Below are 22,352 nucleotides of genomic sequence, written 5' to 3'. Positions count from 1 at the left end.
AAATTAAGACATTCAGTATAACAAAATAAATAGTGCCTGTTTGGGAGGATAACAGTTGAAATTGACACCCCTCGAAAACCATTGTCAACCTCCGCTTCGCATCGGTTGACAATGGTTTTCTCGGGGTGTTAATTTCAACTGTCACCCTCCCAAACAGGCACTATTTATATATTGTCATTCAGTCCTCTAGCTGTTCATTCGAATAAACAATAACACTTTGTGGTTTATCTGGTGTTTTATTTGTGGTTTATTTGGTGTTATTATTACTTCCCTAATATCATTTCCCCCGTTTTGGCACATTGTAAGGGTTGCGAGGAATTCGTCGGCAATATTGGTGAGTTTGAAATTATTCTGGTTATTTTTGGATATTGAGATGATTAAAACCACAGTATAGGATAGTAAAGTTGTTTACGTCTATAAAAAGATCGCTGCGAACCGAAACAAAAAACTGATTTAGAATGATGTGTGGATTGTTATGTTTTTATCGCTGATTTTGATTGACATTGTACTAATTTATGCCAACATCTAGATCTAGCTTTTTAATTGGTGGTGGTGCATACAGTTTGTAGCTGAAAGTGCTTCACGCATCTATATATATTTACATTTTCCAGTGTCTTTGACTGTGATAACACTACTTATCGATTTTGTACTATATAACCCATAATACAAATGACGCCAAATTGAGGCGCCAGCGGGGTTTGCTTATTCATATTTAAATATTTAATCGTACCATGGCTTAAAATTATATAAATATAAGTAATAAGGAATCATTCTTTGAATATTATGAGGTGATAATTTCGGTCGGGGCATGATCAAATCTATCATAAAGCACTTCGGGCTTTATTGGATTTGATCACGCCCCGACCGAAATTATAACCTCATAATACTCAAAAAATGATTCCTTATTCCTTATTTAATAAATGAACTCATTGTCTCATACGAGTATAACCTGGGTTGGGACAGTTTACGCTTTATGATCCGCGGATTATGAAAAGGCGTAGCTGCAGGTCTGTAGCTCCCGGTCTGAAAAAAATCGGATGGACGACCTTGGAGCTAAAGTGCTTCCCTAGTAAAAATCTGCAATTTACGGCGCACAAAAATCTGCGCTAGTGTTGGACTGATTAATCTTATTTCCGAGCACGTTTTTTATACGGTAGTAAACTAGTATAAGTTTATACTCGTCATTTCAATCTTAAAATTTCTCTTCGGAAAATAATATGGATCAAAACAGTGCAAATATTCAATAAGAAATCGAATAAAAATTTCTAGAAAAGTGTTTCTCTTTCTTTGATAAAAATGTTGATTCTTGTTGTGAAAATATTTCCCCTAAATCCATATCTTTCAAAAAACTACATATATTCTTTGAGTGTGTGTTTTTTTTTTTACCATGCCTCGATATTGTTTCCTGTACACGGAGCACGGGTAGGTCTGATTTGCAGATGAACATCTGTATGCGTAATTTCGAACATTACAATAAGCTAAGATATTTCTGTTGAAGGAAATTACATTCGTAAGATTCGTTTTTCAAAAAAAAAGTTAAGAAACCAATTAAGAAAAAAAGTCGGACACAAATGAATGTGTACAAAAAACCTCAAAGCCCATTAATTTTTAAAGTGTTGTTTTCCGCACCTACGCGGGATGTCATATAGTCATTTTTATATATTATTATCAAGGGTTTTCATATCAATTGCGTATACTGCAAGTATATTTTATATAAAGTTTCTAGTCCACTTGTCAAGAAAAATACTTGTATCCAAATACTTACAAGCACTAGTACTCCACTTTTAAATCTCATTAATCCAAAGCCTATATAGTTGTTTTCAGTTTCGCACTCATTTGGATATGACAGCTATGTAAAAGGAGGTGCAAGGTCGAATAAAAAACTGCTAATTACAAAAATAATCGCAGCAAAAATATTTGTTTTTCATCATTAATTTTTTTTAACGTGTTCATTCATACAATGGTCATTCTATTGAGTTTACTTACCTTTACAAACCAATGCTTAATCATAGAGCTACACGTACAGTAAAATTCTGAATATATGCTTTAAATTGCGCTCCGCGTACAGAATAAAATAATGACAACTAATGATATTCTGAGGAAGTTTTCTACTTTAATTTGCAACTAAAGGTACTGTGATCAAGCTCACAATTGATACCCCCCGCTAAGAAAATCATAACTCATGTATTTTTTCTGTTATAGAAAATATTGGATGAATCTATTTCACCGTCCATTTTCTATAAATAACAACTGCTCTATTCTTTAATAAAACTGTTAATGCTAATATGAGTAAACAAACCAATTTCTATTTTTTAAATTCCATTTTAGTTCAAGTTAACTGTTAATGCATGAGGACATTTGCATCCTTATGTTAAAAAACATGACTCGAATTAAACAAAATTCCACATGTCAAGCAGCCATTTAATATAAAAATTTTGAATTATAAGTATACTGAGCCCGATTTTTTTTTAACAATGACCTTGTACTTCCCCAATTGACCTTCGGTCAAGGTCATGACACACCTTCAGGTTATAAGCAATCTTGATGTGAATTAAGAACTTCCAATATTTGTCCATTAAAAAGATATGGACTGGACATGAATTTTGCACTTTCTGCCATTAACATTGGCCTTGCGCAATTAACCTTGGGTCAAGGTCATGACACACCCTTAGGTCATAAGCAATCTTTGTGTGAAGTAAGAACTTCCAATGTTTCTCCATAAGAAAGATATGGACCGGACACGAATTGAACAGACAGACGGACGGACGGACGGACGGACGGACTGATGGACGGACGGACGGACAAGGTGATTCCTATATACCCCCCCCAAACTTCGTTTGCGGGAGGTATAATGATATCAAACTCCAGGTCAGATTATTCTCTTGAGATATACATTTTCCTCTACATACTTTTTTTTATACTTGTGCCAGTTTAATACCATAACGTACTGAATTGTCAAGGAAGTATTTTATTTTTTTACATTCATTTATCATTTCATTTGATAAAAATCAGAGCTACCTCTTCTATTTGTTCATTTGCTTCGACAAACCACGCTACTTACAACTGTACACTTCCGTTCCTTCAACCTGCATATAGTATATTGTAGCACTGAATGATTTATTTGTGACGTCGTCGTGTCAATAACTGCCGTCAGGTGAGCAAACAATCCAAAAAATCCAAAAAAGCCCAAAGGGTAGAAAAATTTGATTACGCCCCGACCGAAATTATTACCTCATAATATTTAGAGAATGATGCCTTATTTCTTATCTTTATATAATTTCGATTAAAATTTAATTATTTAGTAAGGAAACCCCGATTGCGTCCCAACAATACGTCATTTGAATTTAGTGGACTGAAAAGTACACAATCGATTCGTAGTGTGATCACAGACATAGACACTGGAAAATGTAAATATTTCTGCATATTGAAAATAAACAGAAATATAAAAGTGATCGCGAAAAATGCAAAAATGAAAATAATAGCGAAAGTTACCGGATATTATTTCTTATCAAGGTTAGTTACTGACTGACTACTGTTTTTCCTCGGACTGAAATATCACATTTGTTTATTGTTTTAAACACGTCACGTTACTGCATCACATATCTCTTTGTCTGTTGGTGAGAATAAATATTAGGCAATATGGCCGTCATTGGCCGACGCTTCGCCTACTCATTTCGACATTTCATATTATTTAATACAGAAACTGCATGGCGTAAGTTTTTAAAATATATAAAGAAGTTGCCCTTTGAAATTTTTTGAGGAAATCTTGACAAATCTTGACGCTGCCATTTTATTCTATTCCAGACTCAGCAATGTAACGTACATTCAAAGGGCAGCTACTCTAATTTAAAAGTTATTTTAAATTAATACTACTCCAAATATTTTATGAACTAACGGAACGTGGTTTCTGTATTGAATATGAATATAAATTTTCGAGATGAGTAGGCGAAGCGCCATCCATATTGTTTTATATTATATAGTTCTCACTGGACGGACGAATTATAGCCTGAAGTCACGTGTCATGTTTAAGCCAATGAAAGTGTGACATTTTGACAGTGAATTGGGGAAAACAAACAGTATTACGTGGCTTTGAGAAGGAAATACCAGAGCACGCCAAATTCACAAAAATGAAGTAGACATAGTTTCACAAAAATCAACTAAACATAGCTTTACAGTTTATGTATTAGGTTTATTGGCTTTAAACTAAAGTTTACAATCTGTTAACTATAGTTAAGAACTCTTTGACTATAGTTTTTATCTTTTAACGGTTGTAAACTTTTGTTAACGAATGATAAGCTAAGTTTATATGTCTGCAAATAATGTTTACAATACATTTTGCTGATAAATATAGATTCACATCTGTAAACTATAATTTACATTCGTAAACTAGAGTTGTTAATCATAGTTTTACAATTGTGAGACCATATTTATCTGGTAAACTATATGATTTGCAACCCCAAACGGTTGTTTTCAATTTCATAGTAATTATAGTTTTACACTTCTTAAACATAGATGATCATGTTAACTATGGTTTACAATGTGAAGATAGATTATCGGCATTAAATAAAGTTTCACTGATGATACATTAGGTTTATCGACTGTTAACAATAGTTTACAAACCTTAAACTATGGTTGACTGGTAACTAAAGTTTACGAACCTTAAACTATAGTTAACGATCCAATAACTTCACTGTAGTCTTTAATCTGTAAATCTATATTTAACGGTTGTAAACTATTGTTAACTAATGATAAGCTAAGTTTATCTGTCTGCAAATAACGTTAACAATAGATTTTGCTGAAAAATATAGATTCACATCTGTAAACTATACTTAACATTCGTAATGTTAAGAGTTGTTAATCATAGTTTCACAATCGTGAAATTACATTTATCAGATAAACAATGTTTACCAATTGCAATGGGATTTTTTCAGAGTTAATTATAGTCTTACACTTCTGAAACATCTATAATCGCGTTAACTTTGGTTTACAGATGTAAAATATAGATTAAGAGATCTTCAATATCATAATCAGTTAGATCTTTTTTTTTCCATTTGGTTACAGCAATTGGAACAACAACATTTTCATTTAAAACATTTTAAATCATTTTTCATGGAGTATAATTGTTTTGGACAAAATAGTATATATGGATTAGGATTTTTTTGTAGAATCTTTTGTCTATGTTAGACATATTTTTACAAAAAATGAAAAATTGCCTTTTTTTACACTATTATATTGCATAAAACTTATATCATTGAGGTTGTATTTACATTTGAATTCATCAATACCTAAAAAAAAAAAATTAAATCCTATATGACTTTTACACCGTTCTTGTACCAGGCTTTCATGAAAACATATTTATTTGCTATTTGTATTTTTGAATTGTACCACATTGGAGCATTTAAAGAATAATCTTTTGCCTCTGGATGATCTTAATAGGTAGTAATAAAACAAAACCATGAATGTAACATATCTTTTCGAAAATCATTGTTTAACCTTGTCTAAACATTCGATTACAAAATTATCACTAAAATCAAACAATTCTATGAAAAATCATTTCCATAAATGGTAAAAAAAATCATGTCCATGGTTTGTGTGATTTTGTAAGCCTTTTTATCCATGAACACTTAAGAGATGTTAGAAAATGTTATTATCAACCATTTGCAAACCTCCTGAAAAATGGTCCTGTGTTATTTCTTACCTTTTAACTTTATCAATCTTAAATTTCCACAAAAATTCAAAAATATTATTATTAAGGTATGAAATTGTTTCCTTCTTTGCATTTGGTAGTGAAATAAATGATTTAGTTTTGGAATGAGCAAACTTATTGCCTATTCTAATATGAAGGGCCACAATCTACTAATTACAAACTTTTAATAACAGTAATTCTACCAACGGGTCGAGTAATAATTCGTCGTTTCCGTTGCTCAACCAGAGCTATAATTTTTGGATTTTGTGATTATTTTTCTTATCGAAAATATTATGAAGATTTACCTAGAACTAAATTCCTTAAAGGTTAAATGTTGTTAACCCCTAATCCAATTCCCATCTTGTGTGATGATAAACCTTAACTTATCAGCTTGCTTTTTCATTTCAAACCCGACGTAACTGATATGCAGAATAATTGCATGGGAAGGTGATAAAGTAGTTTCAGGAGAAAAATAAAGCTATTTCCTTTAAAACAATGAACTGTTTCAAGGAGGACAATATGATTATTCCCTGCACAATTCAACAGTTTTCGGGGCATAGGTATAGGAAAATCTTATTTGTGACGTAAGAATTAGAAAACCTATTAAAATGTTAGGAAAATGAAGATGTACATTTATCCAACCTGTTTTTGAAAAAAAAATGCACCAGACATCTATTTGAACCGGGCCCCCTGAATTTGTAGTCAGGTGCCATACCTAACGAGATACTTAGTATCTGGCGCCGGTATGAGGACTTGTCGACACATTTCTACCTCTCTAAATGATCTTCGACCTCAAAGAACACCCAAGTCTTTTCCCATGGGAGGAGTTAAACTGTCAGTTCCAGGGATTGGTCCCGGCACCAAATGGAATGGGATGAGAGAATAATGACGAACCAGACCGGGATTTGTATCCATACCACGTGAATCTTTAGCCAGGTGCTCTACCAACTGAGCGATCGAGCGCCGGTATACGAACCAGTCTGACCGTCTCATTGATTAAATTGTCTAATCTACACTTAATTACTTTATACATATACTAATTAACCACTTTAGTGTAATTGATCCACACTAACTCTAATTACACTTTCTATCATAGTTACATTGTTAAGATTAATCTTTGACAGGTGCCCCTATCTAACCATCACCTGATTTTATGAAAATTACTTTAAATGGACAATGAGAAAAGGTAAGTGATCATTGAGAATCAGGTAATGATAAAATATTTTTAAAACGTCTATAACTACAAGTTACATTTTAAAACTCTATGATACTTAAATTTTATGATTTGTTACAAATTCCAATTGCGAAGATGTTAATTTAACGATACAGGAAAATATGCTATTATTGGATAAAAAAAACTTTTAAAAAAAATATAAACAGCATTCAAGACAAGTTTAATTGCATGAAAAAATAGTCAATCACGAACTTGGTAAAATTAAAACCATGCATTGTGTAAATTTCCCAATGTACATGTGTAGGTAAAATCATTTTAATACTAGCACAGTGAACATTAAGGCAAAAGGGGGCTCTCTGGTGTCAGGAAGAGATACAGTGACCATAGACCAGCCACAGGGAATGCAGCTACCGGAAGTCACAAGTCAGTTTATTGTCAACTTATGGAGGCTGGATGGTCAACAAATTAACCACCAGTTCCATCTTTTTTTTGTAAAAATTTGTAATATTTTAGCTTATTTTTTCAATCTTTATATCAAAGCTCTTTTTGTAGAGGAGATTAGTATAGTCTAAAAATGGTCACGGCCCTCCAGCCCTCTTTAATATCAGATGGTGTTCTTTGTGTGTCACCTAATGAACAGCGGTGTAATTGTCAATCATGCAGTGTATCATTGCTCTTTAATATCAGATGGTGTATTATGTGTGTCACCTAATGAACAGTTGTGTAACTGTCAATCATGCAGTTTATTATTTCTAAGTGGTTCTAAATGGCACAGTGTGCCAGGGGCCCTGGGTTTAAATCCTAAGAACCCTTCTTGACTTCTCTCTTTGTGTTTTCAGTATCAGAGGACTTTAGTAGGCAGCCTTTGTTCAGCAGTGTCAACGTAGAGTCCTCTGGTGCCAACGTCACTGTGGCTGACCAAACTGCAGTTCTCGTCAACTTACGATCTCCTGAAGGTACAAACTTCTGATGATCCACATTTATAGTTTTAAGTAAAGTTACATTACTTATTTCTTATTTAAACTTTTGCATTTAGTTTTGTGAATGAGTTTACCTTGTGCTGTGAATGGGTTTACCTTGTGTTGTGAATGGGTGTAGTTTGTTACCCTTGCTGCTTTTTTGTAGATATTGATATTGTTTGTTTTGTTTTGTGGGGTTTTTTTTGTTGAATACAAATCAAGTTATGTATTATTGATTTTATTAAATTTTGTTTTAAATTTTTTTAAAATTTGAGGACATTAAATTGTTGGGGTTTTTGTTGACTCAGGAATCAGTGATGAGTTTAAGCTTACCAGATTTTAGTGGAATTTTAGTGCTTGATTTACTGTATCAAAATTCTCAATTATTTGAAGGTTTCTGCTTTTGGTACATATGCCAAAGTAAATCAAATCTTTCCGTTTTATAATATTTGAACACCTGTTGAGCAAAATAGATCTAAATATTAAGTGGAGAAAAGAATGAACTATTTTCAATTTATTTAGTTTATAGCTCACCTGAGCCAATGGCTCAAGTGAACTTGTCTGTCGTTGTTGTTGTCGTAAACCTTCTCTAGAACCACTCAGTTGATTTCAAACAACTTTTTAAAAAAACAACACTGGTTGACGGTAGTCAAGTTGGTTCAAATGAAGCACCACGACCTTTTCAAAAGGGAGATCATTTAGATTTGTTAATATGTGTACGTATTTTTCATAAATCTTCTCACAAAAACCATTTGGCCAGAAATGCTCAAACGTGTGTAAGCATCCTCAGGTAGTGTAGATTCAAATTTGTTCAATCATGGTTCCCAGAGGTAGGGTGGGACTACAAAGGGGGTGAAGTTTTACATAGTAATATCTAGAGAAAATCTTTGAAAATCTTCTTCTTTTTAACTAATTGGCTAGAAAAGAACTTGTATTTAAGCATCCTTAGGTAGTGTAGATTTAAGTTTGTTCAAATCATGATCCCCCAAGATAGAGTGGGACCACAATAGTGAATGAAGTTTTACATAGTAATATAAAGAAAATCTTCAAAAATCTACCTCTTTAAAATTAATTGGCAAGAAAAGCTGGAACTTGTATTGAAGCATCCATAGGTTGTGTCTATTTTAGTTTGTTCAAATCACGATCCCCGGGGGTATGGTGGGGCCACAATGAGGGGATGAAGTTTTACATACTAAAATATAAAGAAAATCTTTAAAAATCTTCTTCTTTAAAACCCATCAGCCAGAAAAGCTGAAACTTGTATGGGAGTATCTAGCAGGTAGTGTAGATTTTAGTTTGTTCAAGTCATGATTCCCGGGATAGGTGGATCTCAAATTTATACATAGAAAGATAAAGAGAAAAATCTTTTAAAACTTTCTGGAAAAGCATTCAGCCATTCATGACTTTTGTTGCTCAGTTGAGGGATATGGCCCTGGGCCTCTTGTTTGCAGAAGCTTTGAAATCACAATCTTGAAAATCCATATTAATGCAAAATGAATACTCTTTGAGAATTACATCAATCTAAGAAAATCAATGGTTTTATTTTTAAAAAGCTTCAAGAGCTATCTGGGTTTTTTTTTATCACCAAAAGGTATCTGAAACAAGTGTACAAACTACTTTTTAAGGCAAATTTACTGCAGATCTATTGAAGGGCCTAAATATAATTTTATATTATATTCTATGTTATTACGGTAAACTATGTTATTGGAGGTGGTACATATGTAAATAGTTATGGTTATATTGTAGAGTACAAATTCCAATTATTCCAGCCTGATATTTCCACTTTGATTTTGAGTATTAATTTCCTTCTCTACCTTTTATATTTCAGAGGCTCAAAATCCAACCACAGACAGCCTCCTCCCCACAGACCAGAGTTCTCTCTCTTCTCCTGTTAGTGTGACAGGGGGTACATCATCAGGGGACACAAATCTTCACTTCCTTGTTCATGAGCAAGGGAAGTACATTCAGATAGGCCAGTGTTGTGTGATTGTTGAGATGCATGTCAACGACCAAACGATGGAGAGACTCAAAGCCCAGGGCACCTTAGAAGGTCAGAACCACTGTCTTCTCATGGTTTGTTCTAGTTACAACTTCCATCAATTTTAACAAATTAAGTGAAAAAAACACTTACCTGTCAAAGTAGTAAATTTTAAATTGATATAAGGGAAAAACTTCAGGAATTTTTATTCACGTCATCTTTTTTAACCCAGAAAAACGATACAGATTTCTTTTAAAGATTTATAATGGCAAAAATGGCATCATTCTCGGATGTTTAACGCCGCAAACAAATTTTGGGAGTTGATTCTCTGTGCACTTACTCGCTGTGATATAGAGTGGACGTGTGGACCCATTAGAGTAATAAATCCAAACTAATATTATCTATCTGATACAGCTGTGCCTGAGAAACAAAGTATTTTAAATTTCTTTGGCCTATTGACTAGTTTTTGACAAGTTTTTGTTTTCTTTTAGTTGAGTCACAAATTTGTGCCTCTCTGGTGACAATGAGGTGGAGAGGCCTTGAGTTAGATGAGACGAAATTGAGGACCAAAATCAAAGTCCAGCTGACAGAGAACCTCCTTGACCTTGAGAGAGCGATCCCCCAGGATTTGATGGCCAACCATTGTGACAAGTGTCAGCAGCTTGTGACCTTTCTCCTGAATGAATTCAGGGGTTATCTAACCGACGTGTCACTTGGGTGCATTCAACTGGCATTGGTCTTTAGGAACAAAGAAGACTTTCAGAGAGGCAGATCTCCTGAGGCAATCTCAAAAATTAAGATCTTCCTTGACAAATTACTTTTGACAGAGAAAAATCCTCCGATTTTTGGGAGTGTGAGATTTTCTTTGACTCTCCCAGGAAAAGAGGGTTTCACAAACAAAAATGACACCATCGTTTACAACAGGTTGTTACATACTCTTTACACTCATTACAAATGACTGGTTCATTGACATGAAAACTATAATCTCATTACCTTTGCTCATACTATTTGGGTTTTTTTTACAGAGAGATTGAAAAGACACATGTGTCTGAAAAATCAGCAGGTAATTTTGAAACATTTAATGAATTCATAAACGAGGTTCTATTCTAAAATAGTAAAATTTAAATGTGTATGAATTACAAAAACATTTGGAATGGTCATTTGCTAGGGAGAGGGTATTAATCAAAGTATACATAGAGTATACGTCGATCTTGAGTAAATATCTATTCATAAAAAAATGCATTTAGTAAACGAAATCTTATCCGCTAAATGTGAAGAATATCTCAACATTATTCAGAGACTCCTTCAATCTGTGAATACGAAAGAACTTCGATAGGCGGTCAATCTGGGGTCATTACGGTAGACGAGTTTACTCGCCAGATCCTACAGATCAATGATTTCCTCAGAAATGAATTAGTCCACAGTTTACGTAATGTCATAACCAAAGAATCAGAAGGCATTGAAAAGAGAATCTTGGAGAATATTTCTAAAATACTTGATAGAAAAATCCATCCATCACCGGAATTGGAAAATCTAAATGTTCCGGGAGACAGAAGTAACAGGGTAAGTAATTTTTGAGGATTTTATGAGTTTTGGGAAAGTTTTTTTTCCTGATAAATGTTAACGATATAAAGTGCACATTTGGAATTTATTTTTATGATACATAATATGTTTAGTTTCGTTTGTCAGAATCGGATACTGTTTTTTCTCAAATGAACTGATATATTTATATTAGGACTCTGGATGCGGACGTTCAATAAGTCCTTGCCTTTCTCCAATGAGTGACCCCACCCAATTGGACATCACAAATTTTGAAAGGTTGTTAACTTTACTAAGAAGAAATGAGAAATTTAATGAATATTTTTTCAAAAATTCAGAAATTAAGAAGCGGATGGAGTTTTTTTTTATGAATTTATTTCAGACACAAAAAGGAAGATCGGGAGAATAAAGGCACTGAAACACCTGGTATTCAAGAAAAACAAGATGGAAATGGTAATGTCATAAAAAGTTATACTATTTATTCTAATAATGGTCATACCAATCATGGTATTAACGATGGAATATACATGTACATTCATATAGAAACATACAAACTTATCTTTAGATAATGTGTCCTTTAGATGTCCTAAGACGAAAACACAATGCTCAATTTCTCTCAGATTTATGGATTAAATTCGAGAGGAATAGAGTATTGTGTTATCGTCTGCTAAAAACTTGTTAAGGTCTTCCGTTTCCAACGGAAGACCTTGTACTGATTCTGTTGGAAATTCTTCATTATTATTTTTAGGGTCTTCCGTTTCCAACGGAAGACCCTCTTGTTAAGGTCTTCCGTTTCCAACGGAAGACCTTATTGTTTTTGCTTTGTTTCTTTTTCCCTATTATTATTTTTCTTTTTTTTCTTACAAATTTGTCCGCGCGACATCTCGAAAATGGCTTGGCCGATTTTCTTGAAACTTTCAGATCTGATAGATATTAATCTGAACCTTATTGGAAATTTTTTATTTTGATGACGTCATTTCCGTTTTAGAGATATTGACGTTTTAGCGATTTTTAGAGTGTCAGCTTGTCCGTCGAACTCCTCCTAAACGATAAAAGATATCAAATTCAAATTTTCAGGAATTGTAGACGAATGATAGTAGTTTTGTCTAAAGTGAGCCATTTATGTTTGGCACAAAAGGCGCCGAAGCTCGCCTGGACCCGAAAATTGAGACATAAAAAATGTAGTGATTTTTCTTGGTTTTCTTTAATTATCTCTTTTCTTGAAAATATTTTGTTAAAACATGTAGAACAATTAAAATTTATTTTTTCAAGAGCTTTCATTTGAGATCAAGAAGAAGGGGCTGGCCCTTCAAATTAGGGGCTGATAAGGCTCTAAAGTCTTTTGATGATAACTTTTTAATGTGAAATATTTTGTGATACATTATAGAAGCAATTATGATTATTCTAACGTTATTTACCTATACATGGCAATCATTTACTCCTGTATGACGTAATTAGGGATTTTAAGGGGCCAGAAGTCCAAAACTTTGATGCTCAGTATCTCTAAATGGAGGAAAATTTTGATAAGCAATATTGAACAAAAGATGCTCAAAATATTGAGCTTATCAATATGCAACAAAAATTTCTTTGTTATGCAGTCCCTGAAAGGAGTTACAGGGTCGGCCCCTAAAACGACCCTCTCCAGATATCTCCTGAACGGTACAGAATTTCTAAATACTTGATGAACAAAATGTGTTTGAATTGACAAGAGCTTTCATTTGAAATCAAGAAAAAGGGGCTGGCCCTTCAAATTAGGGGCTGAGGGGGCTATAAAGTCTTTTGATGATAACTTTTTACTGTAAAATATTTTGTGATACGTCATAGAAGCAGTTTTGTTTATTCTAACGTTATTCACCTATACATGGCAATCGTTTACTCCTATATTATGTAATTAGGGATTTTAAGGGGCCAGAAGTCCAAAACTTTGATGCTCAATATATCTAAATGGAGGAAAATTTTGATAAGCAATATTGAACAAAAGATGCTCAAAATATTGAGCTAATCATTATGCAACAAAAATTTCTTTGTTATGCAGTCCCTGAAAGGAGTTACAGGGTCGGCCCCTAAAACGACCCTCTCCAGATATCTCCTGAACAGTACAGAATTTCTAAACACTTGTTGAACAAAATGTGTTTGAATTGACAAGAGCTTTCATTTGAGATCAAGAAAAAAGGGGCTGGCCCTTCAAATTAGGGGCTGAGGGGCTCTAAAGTCTTTTGATGATAACTTTTTACTGTAAAATATTTTGTGATACCTTATAAAAACAATTCTGTTTATCCTAACGTTATTCACCTATATATGGCAATCATTTACTCCTATATTACGTAACAATAGATTTAAAGGGGCCAGAAGTCGATTTTTGAACAAAAGATGCCAAAAAAATTAAGCTTAACAATATGCAACCATATTTTCTGTGCGATGCGGTCCTTTAAAGGAGTTACAGGGTCGGCCCCTAAATCGACCCTCTCCAGATATCTCCAGAACGGTACAGAATTTCTAATTTCTTGTTGAACAAAATGTGTTTGAATTGACAAACACATTCTTATGACATCATGAAAAGGGGCTGGTCCTTCAAACAAGGGGCTGAGGGGGCTCTAAAGACTTTTAATGATAAATATTTACTGCGAAATATTTTTTGATCCGTTATAGAGGCAATTATGTTTATTCTAACGTTATTTACCTATACATGGCAATCATTTACTCCTACGTTACGTAATTAGGGATTTTAAGGGGCCAGAAGTCCAAAACTCTGATCCTCTATATCTCAAAATGGAGGTCAATTCCGAAAAGCAGTATTTAACAAAAGATACTGAAAATAATGTGCTGAACAATGTACATCCATATATTGTTTGTTATTTGGACCCTAAATGGAGTTTAGGACCAGATATAAAAACCATTTTTCACATATATCTCAAAACGATAACCAATTTCTAAACATTTATTAGCAGTACACAAAAATACCTTTTAACTAAAATGAATGAAAAGGAGCTGATCCCTCAAAAAAGGGACACAAAAGGGGTAGATAGTCTTTCACCCATTACTCTTGAACCCCGCTTCCATTTCCAGATACGTTTCGTTGACGAAGATCAAGAGCAAGGTCATTCCGTATTCTAAAAATCGGACGGAAGACCTCCTCGTTGCTCGCAACGAGATCGTGTCTAGTTTTTCTACTGTTTCTTTCTATTATTATTATTCTTAACATTCTTTTTCTGCCTTCTTTAAAGATTTATTTCTCGAAAACTATTCGCCTGATTTGCACGAAATTTTCCGGACTTATAGGACATCGGAGGGGATAAATGTTTATAGTTAAATTTTTTGTTGACGTCACTTCCGGTTTCAGATATTGACGATTTTATAAATTTTTAAGGGTCATTTTGTCCACGCATCTCCTCCGAAACTAATCAAGATAGAAGCTTTAAATTTTCAGGGATTGTAGATGAATGTCTGTAGATGTACCCCCATGCTTTCAATTATGAAAATTGCTCAAGGCCTTAAAGCTCGCCTGGACCTGAAAATTAGCATCAAATTTGTTCACGACATTTTTGCACATTTTCCGTTATACCTTTTGATGTATAAATATGTTGTTAAAACATGTAATGCAAGAGTTGTTTCAATTTCCACGAGCTTTCATTTGATATCAAGAAAAAGGGCTGGCCCCTCAAATTAGGGGTCAAGAGGGCTTTAAAGTTTTCTTACCATAACGCTTTACTGAATAATAATTTGTTATTAATTATAGAAGCAAAAATGTTCATTGTACAGCTGTTTATCTATAAAGTACCATACTTTAGTCATATGTTACGTAATTAGGGGTTTCCAGGGCCCAGAAGTTCAAAACTTTGATGATTTATATCTGAAAAAGGAGAAATATTTTGAAAAGCATTGTAGAACAAAAGTTGCTCAAATAATTTTCTGTACAATATGCTAACTTAAATTTTTTTATTTTATGACCCCATTTAGGAGATAAAGGGCCGGCCCCTAAAACACATTTGTACAGATATCTTAAGAACTGTTAACATTTCGTGAACATTTGTTGAACAAAATATGTTTATATTTGCGAGACCTTTAATTTGACATCAAGAAAAAGGGGCCGGCATCTCAAATCAGGGGTCAAGAGGGGTCTAAAATCTTCTTATGATAACTCTTTACTGAATAATAATTTGTTATTGATTATAGAAGCAAAAATGTTTATTGTACGGGTGTTCATCTATACATTACCATACCTAAGTATTATGTAATAAGGTGTTTCAAGGGGCCAGAATTCAAAACTTTGATCATTAATATTTGACGGCCCCTAAAACACAGTTGTTTAGATATCTCGATAACGGTTTATAATTTACGATTACTTGTAGAACAAAATATGTTTATATTAGCGAGACCTTTTATTTGATATCAAGAAAAGGGGGCTGACCCCTCAAATTAGGGGCCAGAAGGGCTATTAAGTCTTTTAATAATAACTATTTTCTGACCAATAATTTGATATAAATCGTAAATCAACAAGGAAGCTTTTATTAAGCTTAATGTCAAACTGAAATCCGTTTTAAAATCGGACGATGCATAACAAAAATATTTAAAAATTGAGTTTTCCGGAAATTTTGATTCCACGTCCTTGGTTGAGAAAATAGTGTTATGTTCAAAGTAAAATTAACTCGTACCTAAAATAATTTGGAAATTGTGAATTTGTTCTTGAACACATTCGGGATTTTTTTTTATTAAGTCGTTCCAGAAATTGTAAAGGTTTTTGTTAATTCGTTCCTGAGTTCATTCAGATATAGTTAAGTCGTACTGAGAATTATTCCATATTTTTAAAATATTTTTTTTTAATTTTCCCTTGTAGTTGGTTTGTAAAACTCTGCTTCTTACAGCAACTTCTAGCTTTACTCTCGACACTAACGGAAGACCCACTCGTTGCTTTGCAACGAGCTTTGCTCTAGTTCTTCTTCTTTTTCTTCTAGACGTTTCTTTAAACTGTAATATCTCGCTTGTTTGTCGTTAGATTTTATTCAAATTTTCAGGGTTTATTGGAAATGACTTACTATATAGCTTACTATAGCACAAAAGATTGTGAAATTGCTACTTCCGGTTTTGAGTTATTCCCCTTTGAATATTTTTTTAGTGGGTCTCGTGTACCTGCAAAGGCTCCGAGTTGATCCGTAGCAAGTAGTTTAATTTACAAATCTTTAATGTAGACATCTTGAACGTTGTCCTCCTAGTTTTACATGTTTGATTAACCCACGTTTACTTCTTAAAAAATTAGATCGAAATTTATGTTTCAAAAAATGTTAAATTTTGCTTATATCTTTGCTCAATAACTTTTTAGTTGTAATTTTTTTCTAGTCACATATAGAACAAAAGTTGTGCAGAATATTAAGAGCTTTCATTTGATACCATAAAAAAGGGGCTAGCCCCTAAAATGAGGGGTCTAGATCCCTTAAAAGTATTTGCCTCATAACTCTAAAACGGTAAATTTTTCGATATGGGCGTCGCTGCAAAAAATGTTGTTTGTGACTTTATTGATCTCATAAAACTGTTTTTGTGTTCCGATATTGCATAATATGAGGGTAAAAAGTAATACGTGTTGACCAGTACCCGCGGCAATTTGGCCAAGTTAACGAAACTCTCCCTCGCCCGCGGCCGAGAAAATCGGTAACCATGGTCGCGGCTGGGCTACCTAGCTAGCGGTCAGCGGTTATTTAATACACGAGAGTTGCGTCTCTCAAATATGAGTTTATTTAGCCGCAAACTCAAGAATTGTTTTAGTTTTGATTACACATAAAAGCTTATGGACTAAACGATTAGGTGTCATTTCAGAAATCGTTCAGTTAATTAATAAAAGCTATGTCATTTTCAATCTAAAGCAATATCAGACATAGATCAATTGTGGGTTTCAAGTTTAGAATAAAGAACTTCTATTTGATAGAATATGGTCATTATACTGCAAATTTTCAAATCTTCCTGGGTTCTGAGCTGTGCGTGTCTGTGCGTTGTAACTTTACGTAAACTATCCTTCATCCACGGTCGAGGAGATCAGCCACGGCTGCACTACCTAGCGGTTAGCGGTTATCTAATACACAAGTTTCGCACACCGCGACGCACACTTAGATGAATATGAACGTGTTAGAGTTTATATAGCCGTAAATACAAGAACTGTTTTAAATTTATGTTATAAAAGTTTGTCCATCCAGTATTTATCTTATTAAAAATTTGAGTGTAAGTGAATATTAATGAACGATATTACTCCAAATCGGAAACATCGTCAGACATAAATTAATGGTTGGTTTGTATATCTAAAAAAAATTTAACCCCCCCCCCCAGCCCCCCCCCCCCCCCCCCCCACAAATATTAAATGATGATCATCCCTCGCACATGGCCGAGGAGATCCAGCGCGAGTGCACAAGTGATCCGCGGTCGGCTCGTGTTCTTCTATACGTACCTTATCACGCGTTCATGTTTCATATTTTGTACGGACAGAACTATATTTTATTGTGTTTTCAACTATTATATAGGTTTAAGATGAAAAGATAAATTTATTTTACTTGTACAGTTGATTAAGCATTGATTTAATTATACGATAGCGTACAAGGTAGTTTAAAAATCAAATCAAATTATAATCAAAGTTCCATGTTACATGTTTGCGGTAGGTGCTAGCACGATAAAATAATGTCCTGAATTGTCCAGAATTGAGGCATTTGATGATTATTTTAAGATTATTCACAAGAGTTTTAAACAACTTAAGATTAGGTTCTATCGGTCACATATTAATCGCTCTGTAGTCTTTTCTACATGGTTGCTCGTTTCGGTGTGGAAGCGAACTCATTGCTGCGTCCCCCCTCCTCCCGCCCCGCTGACAAGTGCTCGCGCTGGATTTTTTTTAAATTGCCGAAAAGATCCCCAGAACTGTCGAAAATCATTTTTGGTGACTTTTTCTTATGTGTAACATTTTCTCCTCAACGTGTTTCATTTTCCCACCCGTTTGTTAATTCGGTCAGTCTGTGTTAATTCAATCCCCACGTGCGACCGAAGATTCTCAGAACATATGTAATTGAGTAACAGTTGGAAGGGTGCTTTTATAAACAAAAAGACTATTATTCGAAGTCAATCATCTTCACATTGAAGATGTAAAATCGTAACCTGAGAATGTGGCTAATAAATTAACCTGTTAAACACGCTAAACTTCTATAGTTATGAACAGAATAGTTCATCATGTATTATAATCAAAAGTTTGAAGTCAAAGGAAATTTTGTTCTTGGGAAGTACGACTACATTATGCAATGCAGTCGATCGCCATAGAAATCATCAAAGTACTGCAAGTGTCGACAGATTTCTTATTTCTTTTAAAGACCATGATAATTCACTTGACTTGCAGACTATAATATAGCGACATATTTGCCTCCCAGATATATATGCGCTTCTCAAAGTTACACTTAAGTGAGATAGATGTGAGTTATTGGGGATTTTATTTATTGCTAATTGTATGAAAATTGATTAAAAAAAAACAACTTTTAATTGAAGTTGTGTATTATGAGGTTGTAATGCAACTTAACTTACTTACAAGGTTAGCTACAGCCAGTGGAATACTAATTTTAGCTGAACAATGAATACCCAATATATTAAAATACAAGATAAATAGTTTCCAGAACTAAAATACTATGCATGTGTATATGAAAGTTGCACCCTAATTTGTATGGCTGAAGGTGGGGAGGTAAAGGTGTATCGATGTACATACAATGTATGACTGCATATACAGATTCCGGACCGCGGGTACAGACGATACCCATGATAGTCCTTTAATACATCAATGCGCAGTTTGATCTAGAAACTGACCAGTTTCATAACTTCTTCGAATTTCTCTTACACGGACTGTCTAATTCCTTCCCAGAATTCCAATTTACGCAAGCGCAATTGAAGTTTTTTTTTCAATTTATTTAGTCAACCCACTGACATAAAAATAAAGATTTTGCATATTATTACATTGTCGAGAAAAATAATATTCATTTCTGTTAATAAGGTTATTTAATTCACGTTACATAGCGGTGTCTCTATGAAACAGCACCATCTGGTGTAAAATTTAGATGCTCGCTTTTGCATAAATTCTCCCGCTGATCTTTTTCTTTAGCTGATTATATATTATTTTGAATGTCCAAGTCTACTCGTATCACTAAATAATATCGGACGACACACATTTCCCTGTAGAAAAGTTCAGGGAAGCCATCAATCTTGACTAATTACTAAATTTTGTCAGCACGTAATAATTCTACAACTTGCACATAGTCTTCAAAAATTTAGAAAGATTTAAATAAAGAAGTTATCCAATAGAAAAGGTTACGTGTTTTGTAGGCAGGTTCGGTTTAAAAAAATACAATTCCTGATATGAATCATGAGTACATACTGTTTATAACAATGCTTGCTACCCTTTGAAAATTTAACTCGCCATTAAACATCTCATTTTTTAAAGAACTTTTGAAACGATTACACAAACTGTGTTCGACAAATAGTTTTCCTAAAACATTTTCTTCCTTTCTTTTTCAAAACACGTCTTATATACAGGCTTTCAATCACAACACATTTTTATAACAAAAGCAGAACTGAAAGTTTAGTCATTATAATCGTTTGACACCATATCACACATATTTTCAACCCGCAGCAACAACGGAAGACCTACTCGTGGCTTTGCCACGAGCTCTGCTCTAGTTATTTCTATATCGTTACCTATGCCAAGGATTTATTTGCTTTTACATAAATATATTTGACTTGCACTTTGCTCAAGCGAAGAGTTTATCTGTGTAGTCCGTAAATATATGGATCGACCATATGAAAGAACTATGCATACATTTGTATAATGTGAAATAATTGATATGTAATTGTTTTGTTGTTTTTTTTACAAACCATGCGGCCACCGATTTCTTTGAATCAGACACCGGGAACAAATGGCAAGCTTCAAACGTTGGAAAAGAAGTAAGGTTATGTTATATTTCTTTACAAAAATTTCTTTCTTTACCGATAGAAATACATGTATTCAATTATTGGAAAAAATCATATGTATATAGAGAATACATATAAAATGGTTCGGATTGGTGTCTCTATTTTGCTTGATGAGTAATTTCCCATTTTGTTGCAATGCAAATATATTCAGTCGGATCAGAACTTTGGAAATGTAACATGAACGTCGTTGGAATTGCTTGAATTTTATAAAATAAAAAAATTAGCCTTAAATATTCAGATGTTTGTATATATTTTTAAAAAGAGAGCAAAACTTTGAGTAAGTCAAATGTATATATGTAATGTGATGAATTGGCATCAATTTTAACCAAATTTTTCAATAGAAATAAAGATCATTTTGTTAAAATTATGTATATATTTATTTATTCCACAGATTAAAGTTACAATTGTATGTATTATGAATATTATTTGCTTGTTTTGATTATATAACATATGTTTGTCTTAAACAGATTTAGTGGCATGCTAGAACTAACCATAAACGTTTAATGCAATATGAATAGTTATATCATTTAACGCAACACATTGAGGAAAACACTCAAGAATATTGAAATTGTAGTTTAGTTTTCTAAGTTTTCTGAATAACGAAACTTATATTTGTACGCATGAGATATCACAAACTGTTTTAAAAGAATGTTTACTTAGAATGTTGAAGCAAAGAATGGTTTAATAACTTTATTTCAGTCATACATTCACTGTTTTACTGATACAATTACCCCAAAACGTATATTAACAAATACCTTATTTGCCTCTATTGTGCAAGATCCCTGTTTGAGATAGCAATAAAATAGTAGTAGAAACTTCTGTCTCCTTTTTCAGTATGTAAAATTAAAATTTTTCAACCGTTCTGTAAAACTATATACCCGGATCACTTTCATTTTAACCGGTAAAGATTGTTATGTGTAATTTTATAAAAGGTGATTTTAATCGTGCTGATGAATAAGCATTACAATATTTAAACGGGGGTTACATAACTCTAAAAGTACGAATAATTGGCATTTAATGTTATCCGGGAGTTTGTTTATGAACCATATATTGTGTCCCTCTTGTAACTAGAATGTTACATTAATCAAGATATATTGGTATAGAGGTCCTATACAATATAAAATGTACCCTCTAATTCTGATATTAATGACGTATCTTTAAAAAAAATATATGAAAAAAAAATCCTTCAGTTAACAAATGCGTTTACTTATTTCAATTACTTGACATGTCAATTTAGACGCAGTATGAAGAGGAAAGTGGTCAAGTGGAGGGCGATTTTGTAGATTTTTCGCACTTGTTTGATGCTGTTCTTGGAAAGAGGTATAAGTTCATTTAAATTTATTTCTTGCGTCAAAAATTAAAAATGACGCTGATTTCATGTGAAATATGCACCGATAGCGTAGTCTTAGCTCACAAGCCAAACAAAGGACTATGTGCGGTATGGTCAAATATCTGCCCCCGATTTCAACCAATTTTTAAATAGTATCGTATAAAAATGAAATCTTCACAAATTATTGTAAAAAGGATACCTATAACTTTAATCTTCATTTTAGTCATCATTACTCACTCGTTGTTTAACTATGACGTCACCTAAATGACCTAATTCCCGCAAATTTGCAAACAAATGAAGATATTCTCATTTTTGCTCTATATTTTGCATTCGGAAGTATAGAGCGCAGGTCTGCTCAAGTGCGATTTTAACATATGTTTTTCTTCAGATAGTTATACATATCATACTAAAAAATGGTACTTGAGCAAGCCTGCGCTCGTTGTTTCCCAGTCAAAAAATCATCGGAAAACACCCATATTTTGCCACAAAACATGAATTTATCAAAATAATGCAATATTCATGACGTCATTTCTACATTATGACGTCACTGTAGTGATAACCTTTTTCACCTTTATTTCCAATATGATTTTAACTATCTTTCATCTTATTTTAAAGTTCTTTCTAGAACTTTGATTTTGGGGGGCAAAAATTGCATAAAACCGCACTTAGTCCTTTTCTTGATTTCGATGAGCCATGGCTGACTGGCC

General features: G+C 33.4%; 1 protein-coding gene across 1 annotated transcript in view; it reads left to right on the top strand.

The window, feature by feature from the left end:
• The first annotated feature begins 271 nt into the window (after window positions 1–271).
• Window positions 272–22,352, top strand: part of LOC128179060 (uncharacterized) — a 38,342-nt gene continuing 16,261 nt past the window's right edge. The window contains exons 1-13 of the mRNA XM_052846556.1: window positions 272–334; window positions 6,811–6,872; window positions 7,186–7,283; window positions 7,700–7,816; window positions 9,648–9,869; window positions 10,289–10,721; window positions 10,823–10,860; window positions 11,095–11,360; window positions 11,533–11,615; window positions 11,719–11,789; window positions 20,248–20,288; window positions 20,707–20,721; window positions 21,553–21,635. Coding sequence (XP_052702516.1) covers window positions 6,856–6,872; window positions 7,186–7,283; window positions 7,700–7,816; window positions 9,648–9,869; window positions 10,289–10,721; window positions 10,823–10,860; window positions 11,095–11,360; window positions 11,533–11,615; window positions 11,719–11,789; window positions 20,248–20,288; window positions 20,707–20,721; window positions 21,553–21,635 — 1,484 coding nt within the window. The 5' untranslated portion in view covers window positions 272–334; window positions 6,811–6,855. The remainder of the gene's footprint in view (window positions 335–6,810; window positions 6,873–7,185; window positions 7,284–7,699; window positions 7,817–9,647; window positions 9,870–10,288; window positions 10,722–10,822; window positions 10,861–11,094; window positions 11,361–11,532; window positions 11,616–11,718; window positions 11,790–20,247; window positions 20,289–20,706; window positions 20,722–21,552; window positions 21,636–22,352) is intronic.

The sequence above is a fragment of the Crassostrea angulata genome, chromosome 3 (assembly GCF_025612915.1).
Source record: "Crassostrea angulata isolate pt1a10 chromosome 3, ASM2561291v2, whole genome shotgun sequence".
NCBI classification, from domain to species: Eukaryota; Metazoa; Mollusca; class Bivalvia; order Ostreida; family Ostreidae; genus Magallana; species Magallana angulata.
Note: the sequence above shows the minus strand (reverse complement) of the source record. Positions and strands in the feature narration are given on the sequence as shown.